Source organism: Bison bison, unplaced genomic scaffold (assembly GCF_000754665.1).
Source record: "Bison bison bison isolate TAMUID 2011002044 unplaced genomic scaffold, Bison_UMD1.0 scf7180017864063, whole genome shotgun sequence".
Taxonomy (NCBI): domain Eukaryota; kingdom Metazoa; phylum Chordata; class Mammalia; order Artiodactyla; family Bovidae; genus Bison; species Bison bison.
In genome coordinates, this window is record NW_011494635.1 from 1 (window position 1) to 20,012 (window position 20,012).

At 47.1% G+C, this 20,012-nt stretch overlaps 1 protein-coding gene across 1 annotated transcript in view; it reads right to left on the reverse strand.

Annotated features, from left to right (window-relative positions):
- Positions 1–43: 43 nt before the first annotated feature.
- DZANK1 (double zinc ribbon and ankyrin repeat domains 1) overlaps positions 44–20,012 on the reverse strand; it is a 51,448-nt gene continuing 31,479 nt past the window's right edge. The window contains exons 13-21 of the mRNA XM_010836596.1: positions 19,626–19,729; positions 17,500–17,574; positions 15,745–15,865; positions 15,591–15,633; positions 14,773–14,956; positions 11,453–11,533; positions 10,653–10,780; positions 827–877; positions 44–238 (exon numbers count right to left, since the gene is read on the reverse strand). Of these exons, the coding sequence (XP_010834898.1) occupies positions 67–238; positions 827–877; positions 10,653–10,780; positions 11,453–11,533; positions 14,773–14,956; positions 15,591–15,633; positions 15,745–15,865; positions 17,500–17,574; positions 19,626–19,729 (959 nt within the window). The 3' untranslated portion in view covers positions 44–66. The remainder of the gene's footprint in view (positions 239–826; positions 878–10,652; positions 10,781–11,452; positions 11,534–14,772; positions 14,957–15,590; positions 15,634–15,744; positions 15,866–17,499; positions 17,575–19,625; positions 19,730–20,012) is intronic.

Genomic DNA, 20,012 nt, shown 5'->3' on the forward strand with positions numbered 1-20,012 from the left:
ATTGTGCTTTGAAAAGCCCTTAGTGCCTTGGGAGCCGTGGTGGGATGGTGGCCCCCATTCACTGGGTCAGCTGTTTGGGCACCAGGACCCCCTGAAATCCTCACAGACCAACAGGGGGATCACTGTGGCAGTTGGAGTGTCCCCCAGAGGCCAAGGAACGTACCCCAGTAAGGCAGCGATGCACTCCCTTCCTGCCCGGCCAAGCAGAGTTGCTTCATGAAGAGCTGTATTTTGGAGCCTGTTTGGGTGGGAAAAAATCCCTGGCTAAATCCTTGGTTAGAATCCTCGAGAGACTGGAGAGGGAGCAGGCACAACGGGGCCTTGGTTTCACCCATGACCTACTTAACTAACCCAGGAAAATCTCTTGACTCTCCCCTTTCTGCTCCTTTCCTTGGAAGATTAGCAGGGTAAGCTTTGATATCAGAGAGAAAGTTTTAAAGTGAGGAATCCCACAAGGATCTGGTTTGTAGTCAATTTATACAAATACACACTATGTTAGTATGTTTCCTGCAAGAGTTCATGGAATGTGTGGGACATGGTCTTACCCTTGGTTTGAATCCTGGTGATTGTCCTACGACAATAACCTTTCAGGGCTGAGGCTCCTATTCTTGTGTGGGGACAATGACCTTGGCTTCAGTGAGTGTGGCTTGTGTGATATGAAAACAAACACCAGCCTTAGGGCCCTGAGGGCAGGCCTGAGAGGTCAGACAGCATATTTTGCTATGTGCCAGACTCTCTCTCCATGTTGCCTGGTCAGCTTGGCCCAGTGAGGGAGCAGTGGCTGTCACAGTGGAGGAAGGGGTGGTACCTGCATTCCAGAACTCACGAAAGGCTCCTGATCAGAGGTGGCAGGAGTGATGGAAGGTGGGAGTCATGGCTGGAGACAGAAATGAGATGAGCAGCTGAAGGTCTGCATTCTCCTGGCCCCTGGTCCTTCCCTCAACACGACCACCCCGTCCCCTGCACGTGCAGATGTATCTGCAGCCATAAACGTATCCCAGTGGAGAAAAAGTTTGGTGGCCTCTTTTCTGAAGATGATACATGGTGAGAACCAGGTCAGCAACTCCCATGCCCAGAGGGAAGCCTTCCACTTGTCCCAGCCTGAGAATAGCTTCACTGACTCGAAAAGCCCCCTGTCATTTGATAAGCTCCTGCTATATACACAGAATTCCCACCCACCTAGCCCATTTCCCATTTGCAAACCTGAATGGATGATAAAGGATTGTGCACATCTGAGAAAAACTGGCAGCATCAAAGAGAAAAAAACCGAGACACACAAACATAAAAAAATTTAAAATGACTGAAGACAACATAAAACAAAAACAGAGGCTTTGAAGAAGAAGCAATCAGAACCAAAAGGCACTCTTAGAAAGTAAACTTCCAGATGTTTAAGTTGGATTTAGAAAAGGCAGAGGAGCCAGAGATCAAATTGCCAACACCCGATGGATCATAGAAAAAGCAAGCAAGCTCCAGAAAAACATCTACTTCTGCTCTATTGACTATGCCAAAGCCTTTGACTGTGTGGATCACAACAAACTGTGGAAAATTCTTAAAGAGATGGGAATACCAGACCACCTTACCTGCCTCCTGAGAAATCTATGCAGGTCAAGAAGCAACAGTTAGAACTGGACATGGAACAACAGCTGCTGCTGCTGCTGCTAAATCACTTCAGTCATGTCCAACTCTGTGCGACCCCATAGACGGCAGCCCACCAGGATCCCCCACCCCTGGGATTCTCCAGGCAAGAACATTGGAGTGGGTTGCCATTTCCTTCTCCAATGCGTGAAAATGAAAAGTGAACGTGAAGTCGCTCAGTCGTGTCTGACTCTTAGCGACAAAATGGACTGCAGCCCATTAGGCTCCTCCATCCATGGGATTTTCTAGGCAAGAGTACTGCAGTGGGTTGCCATTGCCTTCTCCTGGAACAACAGACTGGTTCCAAATAGGGAAAGGAGTATGTCAGAGTTGTATACTGTCACCCTGCTTATTTAACTTATATCCAGGGTATATGAGAAACGCTGGGCTGGATGAAGCACAAGCTGGAATCAAGATTGCTAGGAGAAGTATCAGTAACCTCAGATATGCAGGTGACACCACCCTTATGGCAGAAAACAAAGAAGAACTAAAGAGCCTCCTGATGAAAGTGAAAGAGGAGAGTTAAAAAGTTAAAAAGTGAAAATATTAAAACTCAACATTCAGAACACAAAGATCATGGCATCTGGTCCCATCACTTCATGGCAAATAGATGGGAAACAATGGAAACAATGACAGATTTTATTTTCTTGGGCTCCGAAAGCACTGCAGATGGTGACTGCAGCCGTGAAATTAAAAGACGCTTGCTCCTTGGAAGAAAAGCTATGACCAACCTAGACAGCATATTAAAAAGCAGAGACATTACTTTGCCAACATAGGTTCATCTAGTCAAAGTTATGGTTTTTCCAGTAATCATGTATGCATGTAAGAGTTGGACCATAAAGAAAGCTGACCGCCAAAGAATTGATTCTTTTGAACTATGGTGCTGGAGAAGACTCTTAAGAGTCCCTTGGACTGCATAGAGAGCCACCCCATCAATCCTAAAGGAAATGAGTCCTGAATATCCATTAGAAGGACTGATGCTGAAGCTGAAACCCTAATACGTTTGCCACCTGATATTAAGAACTGACTTATTAGAAAAGACCGTGATGCTGGGAAAGATTGAAGGCAGGAGAAGACAGGGATGCCAGAGGATGAGATGATTGGATGGCATCACTGACTGGATGGACATGAGTTTGAGCAAGTTCCGTGAGTTGGTGATGGACTGGGAAGCCTGGCATGCTGCAGTCCATGGGGTCACAAAGAATTGGACACAACTGAGCAACTGAACTGAACTGAATTGAGAAAGTAAAAAAGCTGACTGTTGAAATAAAGAGTAGTTAGCAAGAGAGCCAAGAAAACCTCTTTAAACAGAGAGAAAAAGGGAGATGAAAAATATGGGGAAATAAATTTAAAAAGACAGATAGAGGGGGTCAATTCAAGAGGCCCACCATTAACTCATAAGAATTTTAGAAAGAGAGATTAAAAAAAATAGAAGAAACTTCCCCTGAAAAGACACATGACTTTTCAGACTGAAAGGGCCACCTGGATGAATGAACAACAGTACATCAAAAAAAATACCCATATGAAATCTCAGAACATCAGTGGTAAATGCTTCCAGGAGGAACAAACAGGTCACAATAAGGAAGAATTCGCTGTAGCATTTGCATGGGCTATGCTGGATGCTAGAAATAATCAGAACAAGGCTTACTAAGACTTGAGGAAAAATCATTTTGAATACAGAAATTAATATCAAGATATTAATCAAGAGTGAAGACAAAAGAAAGTCATTCTTGACATTCAAGGACTCAAAAGTTTTTTCTACATACCCTTTCTGAAGAGGTTACCTAAGCCCACACTCCAGCCTGACAAGGGTCAAAACCAAGAAATAAGGAAGAGTGAAGAGTAACTATAGGTGGATTCCAGTGAAAAGAAACGCCATGATGACCACTGTTCTGCAGGGCCAGAGAGCTGCCACACAAAATCTGACTAATAAGTATACTCTAAGAAGAAAGCCTCTAAGAGGAAAAGCACTGAAAATGTAAGGAACAAGGTAAGATTACAGATGTGGTAAATGTGTGTTCTCTTTCAAATCAGAAAAAAACAAAGGCAATCAGAAAGTCCAGAGGAATCAAAGATACATAAAACATGAACAACTTAGTCATGGATTGTGAAAAAAAAAAAAAATGTGGCCTGATTTTCAATAATTTATGGTGTGTAAGGAGAATCCATTTGACATTTCTGGTAAGGAAATTTTATTTCACTGGCGTAAATGTTGTTGTTTTCTTGAACCAACAAACAATAAAATGTAATCAGAATATAGCAATGAATGATATTTATGTAGCTATTATAATGCAATTACTCTCCATACTTTTCAACCATTGGAATCAACCTATGGATGAAGAATGAACATCTTAGTTATGTTAACACAAGTAAACATAACTGTGATTCGTGCTGTGTAATTATTGACTAACAGAAGTTGTGGGAAGGAAGGGGAAGGAAGGACAGAAGTGAAGATATAGAGCACTAATACATACTTGGCAGAAAGTGAAGAGGAGGCTTTCATCAAAAGCCTCTTGATGAAAGTGAAAGAGGAGAGTGAAAAAGTTGGCTTAAAGCTCAACATTCAGAAAATGAAGATCATGGCATCTGGTCCCATCACTTCATGGGAAATAGATGGGGAAACAGTGGAAACAGTGTCAGAGTCTATTTCTGGGGGCTCCAAAATCACTGCAGATGGTGACTGCAGCCATGAAATTAAAAGACGCTTACTCCTTGGAAGGACAGTTATGACCAACCTAGATAACATATTGAAAAGCAGAGACATTACTTTTGCAACAAAGGTCCGTCTAGTCAAGACTATGGTTTTTCCAGTGGTCACGTGTGGATGTGAGAGTTGGACTGTGAAGAAGGCTGAGCGCTGAAGAATTGATGCTTTTGAACCAGGGTGTTGGAGAAGACTCTTGAGAGTCCCTTGGACTGCAAGGAAATCCAACCAGTCCATCCTAAAGGAGATCAATCCTGAGTGTTCATTGGAAGGACTGATGCTGAAGCTGAAACTCCAATACTTTGGCCACTTTTGCAAAGAACTGACTCATTGGAAAAGACCCTGATGCTGGAGGAGGAGAAGGGGACGACAGAGGATGAGATGGCTGGATGGCATCACCGACTTGATGGACATGAGTTTGAGTGAACTCCAGGAGTTGGTGAGGGACAGGGAGGCCTGGCGTGCTGCAATTCATGGGGTTGCAAAGAGTCAGACATGACTGAGCGATTGAACTGAACTGAACTGAACGTACTTGTACACACTTCTCAGTACACACGGGTCAGTCAAGTGATATCACTGAAAGATGATAATCAATGTAGAGGAGTTGAGGACTATCACTGTTATTTTCACAGTAATTAGTAAAGAACCAAAAACAGTAACAGAATGATCAAAACGTGATGGTGGGGTCAGCAAGTGTAATCACCATTTATCACAGCAGGAGTCAACAGACGCTATCTGAGCATGCTAGATCAGGAAGGACCAGTTTAAGTATACTGTTTAGTGACAGAGATATAGCTGACTCCCAGGAGAACTTTAAAATATTTACATTAGTTGTCCTTGAAGACAGAACTGCAGATGAAGAGGTAAAGGTAGCCGAGGCCTGCCAAGCTCTTTCACAGGATGTGGTTTTCTTCAGTCAGGTCCACATCTTATTCTGATACAATTGAAAAGTTACTTGGTGTGTATGAATTGTTTTCAGCAATCATACACAGTTTAAGAAATCTTTCTGCCAGCCCAGTCATAAATAAGACAGTGTCACTAGGACAGGTCCAGAAATGATGAAACTGGTAAACCAACCTCCCATGCCGCTCTGTACCTAAGCAAGCCTGTCCCAGACTAACTCTAGGAGCCTCTGCTCTGGTCCTGGGGGTGCCTCTCCTGACCACACCATGCTCAACTCTCTTACCTGGCTTTATTTTCCTTGCAGCACTTAGCATTCTCTGCAATGATTCATTCACCTGCTTACTTGTTTACTGTCTGTCTCCTCCACTACACTCTGAGCTCCAAGAGGGCGGGGTCTGTCTCCATCACTGCTGTATGTCCACTGCCTAGAATGCTGACCAGCACACAGTAGGTGCTCAGAAACCACTAGTGAAATGAATACACCAATGAAGAGAATGAACAGACAAACTTGGGGAAGGAGTGTTGCCTCCTAGACCCACATGACTTGCAAGAATTGCAGGTAAACATGTCTATGAATCTCTGCCTCCAACGGTGGGTATGGGGAAGCCCCTGCCTGATTCTGGCTCCAGAGTCGGAACTGTCCAGGTGATGACTTTGCATTTTCCAGAAAGTGAGAAACTTAGCACTTTCAACTGGTTTTTGCTACAGCAGAACTCTCAGTACCAAGCCACCCCAGTGGTTTCAGGTCTCATCTAATTTTAGATCTTAGCATTCATGTATGTTCCATTCCGCCAGCTTACCTGGCCAAGGACCCTGCTGCTACTGCTGCTAAGTCGCGTCAGTCGTATCCGACTCTGTGCGATCCCATAGACGGCAGCCCACCAGGCTCCCCCGTCCCTGGGAGTCTCCAGGCAAGAACACTGGAGTGGGTTGCCATTTCCTTCTCCAATGCATGAAAATGAAAATTGAAAGTGAAGTCGCTTAGTCGTGTCCGACTCTTAGCGACCCCATGGACTGCAGCCCACCAGGCTCCTCCGTCCATGGGATTTCCCAGGCAAGAGTACTGGAGTGGGGTGCCACTGCCTTCTCCGGCCAAGGACCCTGGTCCCAGGTAAATTGGTGGTGTGATTGGCTAGTTCCTCTTCATCTTTCTCCAGAGGCAGGAAGTGAGAATGGCTGTGTGCCTTACATCTGAATTCCCATGGCTTTCCAAAGATCTGCCTTTGGGTTGAGGCATACAGTAGCTCCTGGCAACTAAGATTTGGGGATCAGCCTTCATATTGCTGTTGGTGGTGGTGGTGATATTATTATTTGTTTGAGCAGATCAACATCACTGACCTGTGAGGCATGGGGAAAATCCCATGTCGAACAGCACCGTGAGGCCATCTCCTTACTGAGGGCCACGCTGGGCCATCTCTTAACATCTCGGTGTTTGTAAGAATGGGCTTTGATCCCTGCTACTCAAATGGTGGCACCTGGACCACTGGCCTCTCCTGAAAGCTTGTTAGACATGCAGGATCTCATCCCTGGCTACACCCAGATCTACAGAATGTGCATTTTAACAAGGTCCTTGGGTGATTCATACACATGTTACAGTATAAGAAGCACTTATGAAGTTCATCTTCTTAGAGCTTGGGGCATTAACAAAATACACATGCCCTTTCCTTAATGTGAAAATGCGGAGCTGGGAGGGCTTGGAAACATCTCTTAACAGCAACAGAAGAATTCAGAACTTAAACCCAGTCCTAATACCTTTTTGGGCTATTCTCCCTGGCCCTTCTCATCCCTGTCTTATGCACTGACCATCATTGAGCAGTTGACACTTTCCACTCAAATCCTGACAACCCACCTTTTCATTACCACAGCATCGTGACGGCTACCACTAGAATCCAATCATTAGGCTCCTCACGGGCACCTCAAAACACTCATTTCATCTTCCACTAACTCTATGACTTGAGCACAATCACCCCCATTTGACAGATGAGAAGAATACGCTCATTTTCTCCACATTTTGCTCTCTCCTGCCTCCAAACTGTTCTGTCACCCCAACCGTTAGCAAAATTCCCAGGGGTCACCTTCAAAGTGTACGTTTCTCATGAGGTCTTTCAGGTCACATCTCCTGGGCTCTAAGACACTTGAATTCTTTGTCTACTCCGCACACGTGTGGGTGGCTCCTGGTGCCCTTAAAGGTGCCAGGGCCACCAGGTCACGTGTGACACAGTGCTTGTTCCTCTCTTGGGGAGCTGAGACCACCCAGGTACAAATTCAGGGTGAGGGGTGTACAGCATGCTGGGAGCCTGACCACGGAGGTCTCGGTAACACCAGCCTCCTCGTCCTTCATCCTTCCCACCTCCCTGGTGGTAGAAGGTTTACCTGTCACTTCACACCCTTGGGTTCTGGGGGGGCTTCATCACACATTTCCCATTTGAACTTATTTAGTCACAGGGTCAGAGCATCTCCCAAGTAGACTCCTGACCTCCTGCCTTCAGAGTTCTCCCCAGACTGAGAGCAGAGGGTGTTCAGTTTATTGAATGAAGGTGGTGTGGGGGTGAGGGGGGCCGGGTTGCTGATGGCTACATCTTCCAGATTAGTAATTGATACTTCCTGCGTAACCACAGTCCATTTGGGAAAATGATAAATCTTCATTGTATACTCTGCTCCTCAGACTGACTCCAACACAGCAAGGGCATGAGATGGAACACACCCTCATGTCAGAACATCAAGCTGTGAGTTTGTTCCTCTGAGTATCTAGTCGTCGTCATATCAGACCTTCCAGAACACGGTTTTGCACAGCAAGTACACCATGGTACTCTGTAAATTTGTATCATAAAGACACTTTTCTACCAATGTACAGCAATGCAAACTGTTTACCCCGATCTAGGTATCTCGGTGAATCAAGGTACACTCTCTGTGCGTAAATCCTGAATTATCTAACAATACATCTCCACAGTGAACCTCTAAGTACACTGATAGCTGCATTTGCCTCACCTGCCTCCTGGGGCAGAGCTCAGAGGCGCAAAGTTTGAAACTGTTCACAGTTTGAAACTGTGAAGAAGCCCAGCTGCCGCCCAAAAGCAAACCGCGTCTCCATGTCCCTCTCCTCGTGAGGCCTTCCAGTTGTGCTTTTAAAGTTTGCTGGTAAGAGGTATCAGCTTTGGTGGAGGATGTGTATTACTCCTTGGCCATCCACTTTCTCTCCAGGAAATGGTGAAGGACAGGGAAGCCTGGTGTGCTGCAGTCCATGGGGTCGCAAAAAGTTGGACATGACTGAACGACTAAGCGACTGAACAAGATCCCCATTCTGCTGAGTATAAGTTTATTCTGGTAAGAAAGACACAAACCGGGGAGCCAGAAATCCTAGGAAGGGGCTTTCTACTGCCTGCCAGGGTGCTTAACAGGGGTTACTTCTGTAGAGACTACCCTGGGTGACCTCTCTCCATCAGCTTCACCAGCTTGGGGTGGGAAAGAGCATGTGAGTCCTTGTTTGCAAAGGGCCTCTTCTCTAAGAAAGTCAGATCTCTGAGGGGCTTGTGCCTAAAGATCTCAGCGGAGCCTTGAGCTCATGTCCTGGATCCAGCTGAGAGACGGAAGCCAGGAGGACTCAAGCCCAAACATTTCAAACTAGCAAACACTAACCAGTCTTAGCAGAATTGGCTCTCGGTGGAAAAATCTGCTTTCTGAACCCCATCCTACATGACCCATAAACTGTTAACAGTAACCAAGACAACACAGGGGTATGTGAAAAAGTACTGTTACACACACTCAGCCAGACCATACGCCACGAGCTAGACTTAGTAGAAACGCAAGGAGATCACCCATGGGTAAGATGTCAGTTTACAGAATGACAATAAAGCAAGAATGGGAACTGAGGACACCAAAGAGAAACAGGTCATCTGTTCCATGTCCAGAGAAGTTTTATCCTCTTAGCTGATCTTCATAAAGCCAGGATTCATCACACTTAAGCACTGATTCAAAACATGCTTGAGAGATTTTTGTGAATCTCTCAAACCAAAAATATTATTCTTAGACGCAATTTAAAAATCCTTGTCTTGGACTACTGTGGTGATACAGTGGAGAAGAATCTGCCTGCCAATGTAGGAGACACAGGCTGGATTCCTGGTCCGGGAAGATCCCACATGCCGCGGGGCAACTAAGCCGTGTGCCACAACTACTGAGCTCCCGTGCCTAGAGCCTGTGCTCCCCAACAAGAGAGGCCGCCACGTGATGAGCCCACACACCGCCACGAAGAGTAACTCCCACTCGCCAGAACTACAGAAAGCCTGCACAGCAACAAAGACTCACTGCAACCCCCAAAAAAAGTCCTTGTCGGAATTATACAAATATAAAGTATACCTTAACACAAACCACGGTGGCATTATTTCTATTAATAATGATAATGTAAGTGTAGGTAAATGACGAAACTTACAAGATATGATGCATGAGAGCAGTAAGAAAACCTGAGAAAGTAAATTCCAGGCATCAAATGCATTCACCCACATCCCAGACATTCTGCTATAAAGTGAAACTAAAAAGGGGTCCTGTCTACTGACATGGGGTCCTACTGGGCAGAAACCTTTGAAAACACACATAGAAAAATTAAGGGATTTTGAATAAAAATGCTAGAGGACACTTTGAAACAGAGGAAGGCAGAAGTGAAGCTATTGAATTTTCATCCCCTGTGCTCCTTGCCATCCTCAGAGGCACAGTTCATAGAGGGAAACCACCTGGTCTCAGCAATAGTGAGGGAGGCCGAGTGGCTGACCTGTGATCAGGGCAGTGGGATATGAGCTGTTAACAGCAAGGCCCTGGACTCAAAACACCATCCACCCCAGTTTCCAAAGTGATTCGCAAGTCAACAAAAGAGTCACCAGGCCAGGTGGCTCGAGAGGCAGGTAAGTAACCATCCCATGTCTCCGAGTGTCTCTTTGTCCTGCTTCTTGGCTGGGGACACCGAGGCACCAGGAGATATGGTGGTCAACTCAGCTTCCTTCCAGTGCTACTAGTATCTGGAGATGCCAGGACAAGGTTTTCTTTCTGCAGTAACTTCACGGGTACATTTCCATGGGGAACACTCTTACCATTTCAGATCATGACGAAAGCAGGGCTTAGCACCTAAGGACTAAGGATTTGTGGCTCCACAGATATAAATAAATTTATGAGCTAACAAACTGGATCATCATTTATAAAAGCCATCAAAAGATGATCCAATGATCTGTTTAAAAACCTTTGTTTTACCTAGTTGGGAAAACAGACAACAGTCAAGTCTCTCATTCAGGCCAGAATGGGTTGAAATGGTCCTTAAGTGATTCAGGTTGAATGGGGTGGGCGTGTAGACTGACAGTGGAGCCCCACCAGGCCCCGGCTGGCTGTGACCTCACCCAGCGCTCTCCCCTCTTCGCGGCTCACTTACGGGCCCCACTGCTGGTCCACGTCCGCTCCTCTCTGCACGAGAACCGGGATGGCTTCGTGGTGTTGGTTCATGGCCGCCAGGCTCAGGACAGGCCGGTCCTGGTTGTCACTGCAGTTGGGGTCGGCTCCCTGCCGCATGGGGAAAGGGACAAACTCGCACAAGAGCCTGTGTTCCGTGGCACCCGCTTACCCTCCTAGTAGCAAGTCCCTGGCAGAAGTAAACTGCTTAATTCAGGAGAGAGGAGAAGCAGGCAGTCCAGGACCAGCTCTGAAGACAGAGCTGTCGCGTCACATGGGTGATGGACTTGAGTTCCTGTCCCCCACCACCCCCAACCCAGTAGGAGGCCCCCAGAGGGACCACTCTGCTTCTTCAGGAGACAGGAGGCTCGCACAGAGTCACAAACCATGGGTTCTATCCCCCGGCCTGCAAGTTATTTGGGTTCCTTTGCACTTTTCTGCCTATTTTTTTTGCTATAAAAATTAGCAACAGGTAACAGTGTGAAGTGTGTGTGTGTGTTTTTTAATGTGGATCTTTTTTTAAAGACTTTATTGAATTCATTACAATATTGCTTCTGTTTTATGTTTTGGATTTTGGGTCACAGGCACGTGGGATCTTAGCTCCCCCACCAGGGATGGAACCTGCACCCCCTGCACTGGAACCCAAAGTCTTAACCACTGGACCACCGGGGAAGTCCCTACTGTGCAGGTTTTGACTAGCACTGGGCCCGCTGCCTGGACAGTTTCTGATTAATCGGCTCTGTGAGTGTGCCCGAGATGGGGCGGAAGGCCGGCTGTCCTCACCTCATCCAGCAGCTGCTCCATCACAGATGCTCTTCCCTCCCCTGCGGGTCCGACCTCCTTCAGCAGAAGCCTGTCTTCAGGCTGCAGGAGCACACAAGCTGGTCATTTGTGCGGCCGCAGAATATTTTTACTGGCAAGTCCCACTGGCCCAGCTCAACCCTCAGGTCAAATGTCTCCTCTCTGGGTTACATTCTGGGCCTCTAAGACAGGTAAGCGTGAGCATGTGTGTGTGTGCGTGCGTGTGTGTGATGCATATGTGTAGGTGTTGGGAGCCGCGTTAGGCATTACTGACAAAATGGAGGCACGGCCCCTGGCCCCCTCTCCTCATTCCGCAGGCACAGACCCAGGATTAAGTAGTTAGGCCTTGTAATTCTGACTTGTCTTTTCCTCTCCTCAGCTGAGTTGACTGAAAAGGAATATTAAGGTGCTTATCGTTCTTGAGAGGAACATGAGAAGGCACAAAAACATCTGCAGCTGTGCTCATAAAATAATTCATAAAGTTAATCATTGACATTTGCTCAAGGCCTTTCACAAAGGAGTGTTCCAGGATGAGCACATAGGCCGCAGCTTGAGGCCATGTGAGGGATTGCTATCTGAAGCCTATTTGTGAGGAGAATGTTTATGGAAAAGGAGTTTACTGAATTTAGGGCTTAGAAATAATTAAAACAGAAGTTAAAGATTTAAGGAATGTTGTAAAGTTAGCATATTTTACTATAGCTTATAGAAGTTAGGAATTTTTAGATACACTATAGCTAGAACAGAGAAGGCAATGGCAACCCCACTCCGGTACTCTTGCCTGGAAAATCCCATGGACAGAGGAGCCTGATAGGCTGCAGTCCATGGGGTCACTAGGAGTTGGATACGGCTGAGCGACTTCACTTTCACTTTTCACTTTCACGCATTGGAGAAGGAAATGGCAACCCACTCCAGTATTCTTGCCTGGAGAATGCCAGGGACGGCGGAGCCTGATGGGCTGCTGTCTATGGGGTCACACAGAGTTGGACACGACTAAAGCGACTTAGCAGCAGCAGCAGCATAGCTAGAAGCCTTTTTAAGATATAGTGAGCTCAGGATATTAGGGGCAAACAGGATTTAGGAAGATAAGTAGTAAACAGGAATGTAGCATGAGTTACAATGTAATCACAACTATAGAACACATCAGAGGAGGTAGATAATAGATGATACGGCTGATTCCCGAGAGAATCACTGAAGCAGGAACTCTGTTTGAAGAGCAACAACGATTTATGGAGAAAATAAATCTGGGTCAGTGGGAACTGAAAATATCAAACCTCTGACCTAATGTTTTTGTAAAAGTATAAAAGAGAATCTTAAACTTGAAATAAACAGGCAGTCCAAGAAAACTGAGAGGCTGTCTCATTCGCCGACACTGTTCACCTCTTCAAGTTGAATCCCTGGCTGCTGGAGCTGGACTCCGGCATGTAGGGGTGTGTATGTGTGTGCGTGCGTGCATATGCAGGCGTGTGTGTGTGGTGTGTATGTGGTGTGTAGGAGGAATGCATGTGTGGTATGTAGGATCCTCAATGGCCAGCAGCACAAGTAAACACATCTAAAGTAAGCCCGGCCGGTCTCTGATGTCTTGCCTGGGGGAAGGACTCCACATAGACACTCGTTTGTGCTACTAAGGACAGGGATGCAATAAGAAACCTCACAAAAAAACCCCAGAAACCCCACACTAGTTTTATCATCAGTGTTTCTAGGAAAAGCAACCAGGTGAACCCTGACGTTGACTCTGCATGGTTTATGTAGTGTCCGTTGCTCAGGTGGGTCTGGCTGTAGCCCGCCAGGCTCCTCTGTCCGTGGGATTCCCCAGGTAAGAATACTGGAGTGTGTTGCCATTTCCTTCTCCAAGGGATCGCCTAGGGATCGAACCCGGGTCTCCTACATTGCAGGCAGATTCTTTACCGTGTGAACTTATGCTTTATAAGGTGTTTGAAATCAGCCTGAATGTGAGCACCCACCTGCGGAGAACTCCTGCTGCAGGCTGGGTGCTGGAGTGTGAGCCGGAGAGGCCCGGGGCTTGATGTGACTGAGGATGGAGGAAGAACCGACGCTGTCCGTATCCACCTGCATCTTAGGCGGGGACCCTGGCTCTGGGCTCGTGGCTAAGTACCTCTGTTCCCCTTGCCACAGCCAAAGACATCCAGCCAAAGGGCAAGATGGTGGGTGAGCAAGGGCACCCGTGTCTCTTTCTCTCTCCAAAGCTCCCCTTAAAACTATTCAGGGCCCATATTTGTGAAAAACTACACTCGAACAGCTGTGGGAAACCTGGAAAAGGTACTGTCCGTGGATCAGAAATGGTGAGGAATTCCAGAGGGAGAAAATAGATGGAATCAGACGCATCAGGAATCGAAGCCAAGAAGAAAAGCAAGTGTGGACCCCAGTAGTGTAAGTGGGTTCTCCCCAGGGAGCCCAGAAGGCGGGAGGGCACTGGGTGTGGCTGAATCCACAGTGCGTTATTAAAGGGCTTCAGGGTGAAAGCAGGGATGGCTAGCGCCCCCTGTCTCCAGAGAAGGGTATAGTAGGGTGGAGGTTTCTCCTGCTGCTTGAACCCAATGCTGTTTTCCAGATGGTTCATGATTTGCCTAACAGAGGCTTCTACTGGGAACATGGGGCCCAAGCAAGTGAAGGGCAGAGCCCAGGTCTCTATGATGGACACAGGAAGGGGATGGAGGGCCAGGAAGGAATAGAAAACACCACAGCACTCACACCACCACATTGCCCACCAGGGGAGAAGCCTTCCCAGGCCAGCCACTTCAGGAACCCTCTGCCAACAGGGACCTCGGGCCCACACCTAGCCAGGCACCCAGGCTGGGCTCCCGTGCTGATCAAACCAGCCCTTCATTTGTCAACGTGACCTGACATCCAAGGGTCAGCACGTGTTTAAGACAAACCAAAAAAAAAAAAAAGAGAGAGAGAAAGATAAGCAGATGGAATTGACTCTAGAGAAAAAAAGAGAGGTGGTTCAGGAGACTGGAAAGAACTGTAAAATAATTTCAATGAATAATCTTGAGAGATTTTATAGGGTATTACCTCCATAAGATGGAAACATAGTGTAAAAAAAAAAAGGAAACAGAAAATGAAAAAGTATTCTTCCATTTAAAAAAATCTCAAAATGGGGTGGCAGGTGGGAGGTGGGAGGGAGGTGACGTGTATACCTGTGGCTGATTCATGTTGATGTATGGCACAAACCACCACAACGCTGGAGAGCAACTATCCTCCAATTAAAAATGAATAAATCTATAAAAATCTCAAAACGAAACACTAGACGCACAGGCTGAAGCATCAAGGAGCACACGTACCGAAAGCTGCTGCTTCTTCTCTTGAAAGGGTTTGGTCTTGAAATTCTTGGTCCTGGTGACTTTCTCCTCGGTGTCAGGAGCGCCCTGGCTGTAGTTGCTCACTGGAATGACAGGAGTCCAGGACTGAGTGATGCCCCCTGCCACCTCCCTTGTGGAACAGCCACTCTCCCTCCCCGCGTGCCCCCTTGGAAGTCAGGAGGAGGAAAAGGCTTTTATAGAAATTTCTATTTGATGAAACCTGGCAGAAAGGACTCTTGGGGCTGGCCCTCTGAGTCCAGAACTAGAGGATGGATGAGAAGGAGGGGAAAAAAAGAAGCTACAGTTTTCAGACCCCAAACTGTACCCCCTGCCCCAATCTATCTGCAAAGGTCTCACACTTGACTTCTGGGAGGCCAGGGGAGGGAACACGGCCTGAAGGTGAAAGCGCTGGCCGGGTGTGGCTGGCCAGCAAATGGTAAGCACTTCTCTGCCATCCTTTCGGAGTCACTGTGTTGTGTTTGGTCCACCGTCCTTTTTATTTTCATTAAAAAAATTTTTTTTTGATGGGCACTGTTTTTAAAGTCTTTGTTGAATTTGTTACAACACTGTGGCCTCTGTTCTATGCTTTGGTTTTCTGGCTTTGAGGCACATAGGATCTTAGCTTCTCGACCAGGGATCGAACCCTTACCGCCTGCACTGGAAGAAGTCGTAACCACCGGGACCACCAGGGAAGTCTCCTGGTTTTTCTTTTTTTAATTATTATTTTTCTTCCAGTTTTGTTGAGATGTAATTGACATCCAGCACTGCCTAACTTTCAGGTGTGCAGCATGATGACTTACGCCATGAAATAGTGATCACAAGAAGCTTGGTGGACAGTGTCATCTCGTACAGAAACAAAGCTAAAGAGGTAGGCAAAATACTGTTCCTCGTGATGAGAACTCATAGGATTTGTCCTCTTAACAATGTCCATATTTAATGGGTCAATGTTTTAACGGTCCCAGAAAGGGGACAACTCACCCAAGCTGGACCCGCTGCCGAATAGCCCGTTCCCGCCCTCAGTGATGCTGCTCAGGAAGTGGTCGCTGAAATTCATCGCCTTGTTCAGGTAAAAGTTCTGGCCAATGAAAAAATTCACGCACAGTGAACGACGCCACGTCCCAGCACAAAGAACGGTCTCCCTGCTCACCTGCCCCTGTCTCTGTTAATGACGGATGGTCAAGCCTGAAGCCTGGCCGTCCTGGACATCTCCCTGACCTCACTGTGTTGCTTTGTCCATTCTGCCTCTTAAACGCCGCCTCGGTCTGGCCCCTGCTCTCTCACCAGGACCATGGCAACAGCCTCCAAATGGGTTCCTGCCAGCCCACTTTCCCTCAGCTGCCCCAGCCCCTCTATACAACGTGTATGTAACTGTGCCCTCCCAAGTCTTGGAATTAGGTCGGCCTGACGGGCAGGCTCAGGCTGCAGAGCTTGAATCCTGGTGCTGTCACTTACTACCTTAGGAACCTTGAGCCTCAGTTTCCTCATCTGTAAAGTGGAAATATTATGACCAGAAGGTAAAATGAGGTTACATGGATGTCTGTAAAATCAGGATGGGTGGACAAAGGCCAGACCTGGAATTCTGATCCACCTGGACCACTCACACAGCGTGGCATCCTGCCCACCCCACCATGGGGCCACCCACTACTTCTTGAGCACAGAACACACAGGCTAAGAAGCTGGGGACACTTGTCCCACTTCTACATGATGGACACACACTGTAGATGCCCTTGGTGGCTGTCCAGTTTCCCTAATCCCGTCAGCTACCATCCCAGCCACTACGCTGGCTGCTAACAACTCATGGCTGACCCCTGTCCCCAGCTGCCCTCAGCAGGTGGGTGCTGACTTGCCCTAGTGGTTATGCCCCTCCCCCCACCTCAACTGGGGACAAAGGTGGTGTGATTCACATGCCAGAGCTCCTGGTGGATCAGGCTAGAGCCCTTGTCATTCAGCCTCCCACCACCCACACCCCCTCGAACCCTACCTCCTGCATTCCTCAGTCCCATTCTCCTAAGCACCTCCCAGCCTAAGTTCCGCTGCAGCCACACAACAGAAATCATAGCATTTAGCACTTTCTTTGGTCTCAGAGCATGTTCACGTGCATTTTCCCATGGGATCCCGCTCCCAGCCTCCCTATGACTTAGGCATGGCCTAGGCATCTATCCGGCCAGGTCACAGCCATGGGCAAGTTCCCCCTTCTTTTCCTTGCCTTCTTCACTCACCTTCTCAATTCATTCATTGTTCTTTTTGTATACTGTGACTTCTTGTCAAATGAAACTAAAGCTGCGAATCGGTCAATTAGTGTTGGTCACACACAGGCTCTGTGACAATGTTCCAGTTACCACATAAGAGGGCAGGTCAAGGGATATATGGCCACAAAGTTTGGCTTATTTTTATAGGCAAAGAGGTCAAAGTACATATAGCAAACACTTGTGCAGCCTTTCACCTGGACTTCAGTGAGTGTAAGTAACCAGAGAACTAAAGGACCAATAGGGTGATAATTCCTGTTCTCGTGACATTTTTATGTGCCTGAAAGATGGGTTCTCTGAGGTTTAGCTCAGTTACTTATCTAATTCTATGAAATTGCTAGCCTACAGTTATTGGAAACTCTTCCTTTCTGTGGATTATGTAGAAGCATTTCAATAAATTATAAGCTACCCTTTTCTAGGTCAGTCAGTTCTCAAATGAATAACTTTTGACAGTTTTACTCACCTTGTTTGAGACTTGAATATAATTCAGCCTGATGCTGACTTCATATCCATCCTCATGAACAGTAGCAGAGATGAGCTTGTAAAAAAAGTAAGAGAGAGAATTCACGACCAGGAGTGTGGGACTCAAGGCCCGGAGGCCAAGAAACTCTGAGATGCCAAACTGTACATGCAGTCAATTATTTCATTAACGCAAAAGAAAGCAGGAATAGAGAAACAAAAAACCAGATGAAACAGAACACAAAGAGCAAATGGCAGACACAAATGCATACTTATCTATAATTCCATTAATCATAGATGAACTAAATACGCCAATCAAAGAGTCAAGACTGCCAGATTTGGTTAAGAAAGCAAGACTCAAATTTATACTCTCTGCAGGAGACACACTTTAATTAAGTCACATGGCTGCAAGTCAACTAGGAAAAGGTAACCTGGGGTGGGGGTGGGTCAGGTCCTTGGCAATCAAGGACCAGATATTCAGGTGAGCTGCTGTCTCTGTAAGTGCCAGAAGGAATTTATATCAATGGGACTCAGCAAATGCTTTAAGGATCAGACACTGAATATTTTAGGTTTTGTGGGCCATAGGGTCCTTGCCATTGTAGCACAAAAGCAGCTACAGACAATAAGTATATGAATGAGTGCAGCTGTGATCCAATAAAACTTGATTTACAAAACTACAGGCCAGATTCACCCCACAGGTCATAGCCTACAGACCCCCAGACTGGGCCAAAGATTTAACAAACCACCAGAATGGATTATAAAAAAAAAATTTAGCAATACTTGACAATGACACAGTTTCAATGTTGGCCTAACCTGGTGGCAGAGGAGTGGGTTGGGCCAACTTTTAAAGGTTCTTCTGACCTCATGACGGAGGAAAAGGTCTTTTCATAGATGTGCCTTTATAATAGCAGTACCCTTGAGATCTGACAGACCTGCTTCAAATCCTGATCCCCCAAGACCCAGGGTGTAGTCCTGGGAAGGTTACCAAGTTCCCTGAGCCAGTTTTCCTGGATATCAAATAAGGCTCGTTCTGATTATCTACTGCAGTGTAAAACCCCCCAAATTTAGTGGCATTCAATAACCACCATTTTATCATGTTCATGGATTCCAAAGGACATGGCATGGACAGCTTGTCTTGTTCCATGCCTGAGGTCTTAGCTGGAAGGACTCAAGTGGCAAGAGGTGGCTCCATGCTCAGGGGCTGGGATGACCAGGATCTTGTCAGTCATCTGCCTGGCTCCACATGAGGCAGGACCATGCAAGGACTTGCTTCAGCTGGGGCTGCAGACGGAGCCCCTATGTGTGGCCACTCGGCGTGGCTTGGGCTTCTCACAGTGAGGTGGCCAGACTCCGTGAGAGAGTGCTGGTGGTGAGCGAGCCAAGCAGGGGAAGGCTTGCATGATCACACCTTGGGAGGCCCAGGCATCACTTCCGCCAAAGTCTGTTAGTCAGACAATCACAAGCTCACCCAGATTCAAGGTGAGGGGACGCAGACTCCATCCTTTGAAGGGCAGACTCTCAAAGAGTCTGTGGGCATGTTTTCAAAACTGCCACAAGGTGAGGCTACCCACTGTAGGTATGTTGAGAGGACTAGAGATGGAGGACCTGATGCAGGTACTGAGTGCAGATTACCTGGTAACTCTTATGGCCACAAGGGCGAGTGAAAAGGGATGGGATTTAGTGCCAATGTGGCTATACTACACTATTCTTTCATTACAGTCTAACCCTCCATTCCCTTCTCTGGGGGATCTTCCCGATGCAGGGATTGAACCCGGGTCTCCTGCACTGTGGGCAGATTCTTTACCATCTGAGCCATGAGGGAAATCCCACACACAACCCTACAGTTAAGTACAATGGTTCTGACTCAGAATCCCACAGCCTGCGGCATCTAGAAGCATAAGATACTCACAATGCACCGTCTTCAGTCAGGTGCCCAGACCCTGGGACAAGACTCGGTGGCAAGTGATTGAGGGAGGCAGAGCTGTGGGGAGGACAGTGAGGAAGCGTGGAAAGCAGGAAGGAGAAGGAAAAAGAGCAAGCCAAGTGCAGTTTCAGGACAGTCAGTGGGGGCAACCTTAGACCGATCCCGCGGGACGGTCGGTGTGGAAGTTCCACTCAGAGTCCACCCACCTTTCCCATCCTGGGTTCTGCAATCAAGGCTCGGAATTCAGGGTTGTTCTGAGCATAAGACCGGAGGTGCGCGGAGATGTGGTCCACCTGCTTTCTCCAGTATCCTGAGGAGGAGAGAAGACCGAAGACACGGGTGATTCCTCCGAGGTAAAGGCAGAGAAGGACCAGCACGCCATGCATTCTCAGAAAGCTGGCTTCACTTGGCCAAACTCTGTGATGGTTTTTACTTACTGAACCTCGACTATGTACTAGAGTAAGTTCCTTTTTTTTTTTTTTTGTTCCTGGTTAATTTTTTTTTTTTTGCACATGATTAATCATAGAATGGGCTTCCCTGGTGGCTTAGGCGGTAAAAGAATTCGCCTGCAATGCAGGAGAACTAGGTTTGAT